General features: G+C 30.4%; 1 protein-coding gene across 1 annotated transcript; it reads right to left on the reverse strand.

Moving 5' to 3' along the window:
- Nucleotides 1-2,524: 2,524 nt before the first annotated feature.
- LOC120196644 (pectinesterase inhibitor 4-like) lies at nt 2,525-3,244 on the reverse strand. The gene has a single exon (XM_039198399.1). It carries the CDS (start codon nt 3,217-3,219, stop codon nt 2,605-2,607), a length of 615 nt encoding a protein of 204 aa, XP_039054330.1. The 5' UTR covers nt 3,220-3,244; the 3' UTR covers nt 2,525-2,604.
- Between the last annotated feature and the right edge of the window lie 2,185 nt (nt 3,245-5,429).

Raw genomic sequence — 5,429 nt, forward strand, 5'->3', positions numbered from 1 at the left:
TAATCAATACCAGCGTTTTACATAAAAATGCCACAAAAATTTTAGATAATTTATGGAATTTATGAAAAAAAACGCCGCTATAGATCTAATAGTTTGTTGCGTTTGTATACAAAAAAAACGCCGCTATATATCTCAAGTTTTTGCGGCGTTTGTTCCGAAAATGCCTCTATATATCTCGACCTTTTGCGGTGTTTGTTCCAAAAACGCCGCTATAGATCTTTACCTATTGTGTCGTTTTTTGTTCTCAAACTCCGCAAACTTTAGCGGCGTTTGTTTGGCTAGCGCTTCTTGCGACGTTTTTCCTATCACCGCAAGTGTTTTTAGCGGTGCTTAAAAACGCTGCTATAGGACTAAAAAAGGCCGCTAAACCTGTGTTTTGTTGTATTGCCTCTCACTGGGTGGGTGTTGACAATTGGGTTGTTCGTCGATTATAGTGAGTAGGATAGTGGTGGTGGTGATTATTGTTGGTGTTTGGGTTTTGAAATTTTTTATTTAATATTTTGGGGTTTTTTAGATTTAAGAAAGTTTTCAGGATTTTTAAAAAAATATATAATTTTTAAATAAAAATTTCAAAATTATATAAATGTGACACATCTTAGATAACATATTTTTTAACGACTATTATGACCAAAAACTTAAAATGATAATGTTTGTAACGTTAGATACCTATATTGATCGGAAAAAGTTTAGACACTTAAATGAAAAAAATGGTAAAATTTGGACAAATTTTTATATTAAGCCCTACTAAATATATATATATATAACAATACTAAGCACGTTTTTTTACAATTACATTTGTTAAGATTTAACACAAAACCATATCTCATATACATATGCTTTCACAATTAAGTAAAACAAAGGAGTAGATTAGAGATCACTTATACTTGGAATTTAGATCATGGGATTAGCTTAAATATAAGCTCCTAATTACTATATTAGGATATGAAAAGGTGCAACAACTCATGTTATCATCTTGTTGAACACTCAAAACACATTCTCCTTACTTTCTGATTTGATTTAATTAAGCTATTATGGATCTGATACTAAACATACAATAACGTACGTAATAATAATATATTATTAATGAGAGCAAGAATTCACCTCAAACTAACTAAATTTCAAACCCTTTACACTTTTATCTAGAAACAAAAAATATTAGTTTAAACAAAACTCCATAATTAAAACTTTCTAAAACTCAATTTAATTAAAGATATTTTGAATACAATCTCTAAAATTATCGAATAGATTTTTTACTCTAAATATATAATTAGTTTTTTTAATACTTCATAAATCTATTATATTTTAGTACATTTCTCTACTGCATGCAACCATTTCAACAACTTAATTTCGTAATTATGTTGAATAGTTTACAATGGTCTCTTTCGTTGCTTCTTACTTTTCATAATGTTACTGATAAAATTCTCATCCTTGCAGGTTTCTAAATCTATTGGAGACAAAGGAGAAAAGAAATAGAAAATAAATTGGAAGAGAGACTAAACTGATATAAAATCGAAATGCTAAGCATTAATTTTTTAGAATTGCGATAAAATTATAAATTTGTATAAAGGTTACAGGCTAAATTTATTATTATACCAATTTTTTTTTAATTGCCACGTTCATCTATTTTTTTTTAAGAAAAACAATCGCCTTGTTATTTTTTTTAATTCTACTGATCATTTTATAACTTTTTATAGACAAAAAAATTAATAAAATAGTGTCTTATAATAGGAGAATTATTTACGTAATTTACTCAAAAATTATATATATTTTTTCTAATAAATAAAGGGAGAAAGTTTTTTTTTTTTTTGAATCTAGAAATAACACTAGCTAAATTTTGATATAAACATCACCTTTTTGCCATTAAGGTAATGGTTTAGTTGACTATATATATTAAATGTGAAACAAAGATGAAGATGAGAATGTGTATATTAAAAGTGGACAAAAAGTAAAACATATAGGGATGAAGTACTAGTCCCAACCATAGGATATTGTTTTATTGAGTCATTTGACTATTAAAAATTACAAAATAATCCCTCGACAATAGAGAATTGCTTTGTTGAGCTCCTCCTATTAAAAGTTACAAAATGGCCACCTAACTATTCATTATGTTCCAAACCCATCCTTTTCATTTAAAAAATTAGCAGCCGTTTGAGCTGGATATTAACATGCTGACTGAGATATGATAATCGTCAATTTTTTGAATGGAAAAGGATGAATTTGGAACATAATGAATAGTCGGGTAACAATTTTGTAACTTTTAATAGTCGTGTGACTCAACAAAGCATTTTTCTATAATTGAGGGACCATTTTGTAACTTTTAATAGTCTGAGACTCAATAAAACAACACCCTATAATCAAGTCAGGGGATAATGTAATTTACCCAACATATAAATTATCTAGCAGAGAATATGTCATATTGCAACAATTTTTATTACATCGATCATACATATATCGAAAATATCAAAGCACCCATAGCATACAATATTTTTAGTACCCTTACCAAGTTACCATACAATTGACTTACAGAATATACATATATTTTTCAAAAACAAATCAAATAAAAAAGGATGGAAGTTATCAATGATAATACATTAATATACTTGATCAGTCCAGAAGCTTGAACAGAGCCAAACAATTGCTGGTCAATTTGGCAAGATACAACATACGCTTATTGATTGTGTTCTTAACATCTTTTCTTACTTTCTGGCCCTCAAAGTCATCGGTGCATGTGTACTCATCCGTCAACACTGCGCTGACCCAAGTGTTCAAATCACTAATTTCATCAGCCTTATGATTCGAGCCTTTTAAACGAGCCAGTGCCTTCAAGGATTTCTGCAGCTGGTAGATGGCATCATCTGTAGTTTCGGCACAATCGCCAATGATTTCTTTCTCGGACCGACTCAATCCCCTCATCTTCGAGAGCGCATCGATGGATAAATATGCTTTGTATGTGGCTTTTAGAGTGACGGACAAGGCAATGCTGCAAAGCTTGTAGGGATCGGTTTTAATGGCGGATGCATTTGGGGAGAGAGCTCCGTAGCAGATTTTGGGGTATGTGGTGGAATTGCAGGCGGATTTGATGAACTTTTTATAAGTTTTGGTGCAACCTTTGTCGGTTGTAGCGGCTGAGATTGTTTGCACGCAGATGGACATGAGAAGAAGAATGGAAAAACAACATACCAAGACTAATCGGAACATATGGAAAGAGGGAGTTGACATTGTGAAATCTTCGGATTTTTCTGTCTCGTGTTTTGGTTGTCAAGTACAGAATTATGGATCAAATTTATAGGGGAAAACGAGTTAATGGTCCCCTGACTAAAAAATATTGTTTTATTGAGTCTTTTGACTATTAAAAGTTATCAAATGGTCACCCAACTATTCATTATGTTTCAAACTTGTAATTTTCCGTTAAAAAAAACGACACCCTGAGCTTGACGTTAACCTGTTAATTGAGATATTTTAAAATCTTATACCATAATCTCAAATGGTTGAGTGTGAAATAAAATGAATAATCAAGTGACTATTTTATAACTTTTTAATAGTTGAGGGACTCAACAAAGCAACACCCTATAGTCGGAGGACTATTTTGTAACTTTTAAATAAAAAGACTTAACAAAATAATATATTATAGTCGGGAATCATTTATGTACTTTACACTAAAACCTTTAGCTTCTTGATACGTTTTGCAATTATTCCATCTAATGAAAAACATTATAATTATCATTATACTAATAAATATAGATTAAATTAACCAATCGAGTGGCTTTAATAATAAAAGAGAATATTATACTCTTTAAAGGTTCAGAGTTTGAACAATTGTGCCTGTAATATATATGTATTATCAATTGTTCAAGAAAAGTATAATAAACATTACGTTATAATATTTTATATTATTTAAAAAAATAAATATAAACAAAACTACAAAAAAATATAAGGAAATGTGTAAAAATTGGAGTGACAGGGAAGGAAGTGAGATATTAAATTATAATTAAAACAAAGATATCCATAAAGGCCGAGGTCGGCTACATTGCATATCATGTAGTGGCACAAAACTCGCGTGTATTTTGTTTATTTATTAATTAATAGCATATTATTTATTATTTTGAAAATTTTCTACCGATTCTTCATATAATTAGCTGTGTATCGCAAGATAAGGGCCAGCAGCCAAGCTGGGTCCCTTGTTATTAAAGTATACATTTTGTTTCTTATATAGGATTTTTTTAATTAGGGTATAACATCCAGAGCTGAGAATCGGGTAATTTGGTTTGGGTCTAGGTTAGATCATTTTGGATTGATTCATTCAGTTTAGATTCAGTTCAGATTGGATCGAATTTAGTTCAGACTAAGTTGAGTTCTTCTAACACCCATAACCCGTATAATTATACCTATATAGATTATAGATGTCACCCGAATTTTTTTTGAAAACCCTTTCCACTTCAAAAGTTATTTAAATTTATTTCCTTTAAAATGATAAATGATATTATAAAAATATCATATCATATGAATTATGTTTCATTATAAAAAAAATTAAAACACAAGATTTTTTAATGAATAGTGAATAGTGAATAGTGAATAGTGAATAGTGAACAGTAACCGATGCACTGATACAGTAACGTGAAAAGTGTATCAATGCACCAAAAATTCGAATTAAAATTGTGCATCGATGCACTGCTATAGTAATGCCTCGGTGACCGCTACAGTAATTTCCGAAAATACATATAAATTCATAAAAAATGCCATTTGGTTTCCAAATTTGTTCAACAAAACAAGTAAAACATTAATAATTACATGTCACTAATAAAGTCAACATTACATCTTACGATGTCTTACTGATATTAATATACACTCCTTGATGCTTGATGTCAACTTGAACTCTTTATTCCACTATTGGCTTTTTACCTACGCGTGAAAATCATCACTCACTAAGTATATACTTAGTGAGGCAATTAAAACAATAGACAGTGCAACACAATTCATGCATGCATTTCCATGTCAAGATCAAAACAACATAATATAAATAAAATCATTTTTATTCCACTACTATTGCCCACAATTCTCAATCTATGAGGAACATGGTATAGGAGTCAAATATTACACAAAAGTTCTGAGGTCGAGCATTGCTCACCTAATAATGCACTGTAATGCTGAGGTCAGGTTTTCCCACATGACTTGTACTATGTATCTTATTTGACACTATAGTACTACTTAATTCTGTAGCTGCTAGACTCTATGGCATGCCATTAATACCACTGAACCTCAATAACATATTTGGGCATATAGTCATCAATTAAATCATCCATGGAAACGTATAACCATGTATAAACATTAGGGCAGTTCATACCCAAAATAACTTCCATATCAAATCTCATGTTGATAAAACAAGGTCGACTTATCGCAAGTCTACCAGATGATGTATAAAACATCTACGT

This window comes from Hibiscus syriacus, unplaced genomic scaffold (genome assembly GCF_006381635.1).
Source record: "Hibiscus syriacus cultivar Baekdansim isolate YM2019G1 unplaced genomic scaffold, ASM638163v2 tig00117034_pilon, whole genome shotgun sequence".
Classification (NCBI taxonomy): domain Eukaryota; kingdom Viridiplantae; phylum Streptophyta; class Magnoliopsida; order Malvales; family Malvaceae; genus Hibiscus; species Hibiscus syriacus.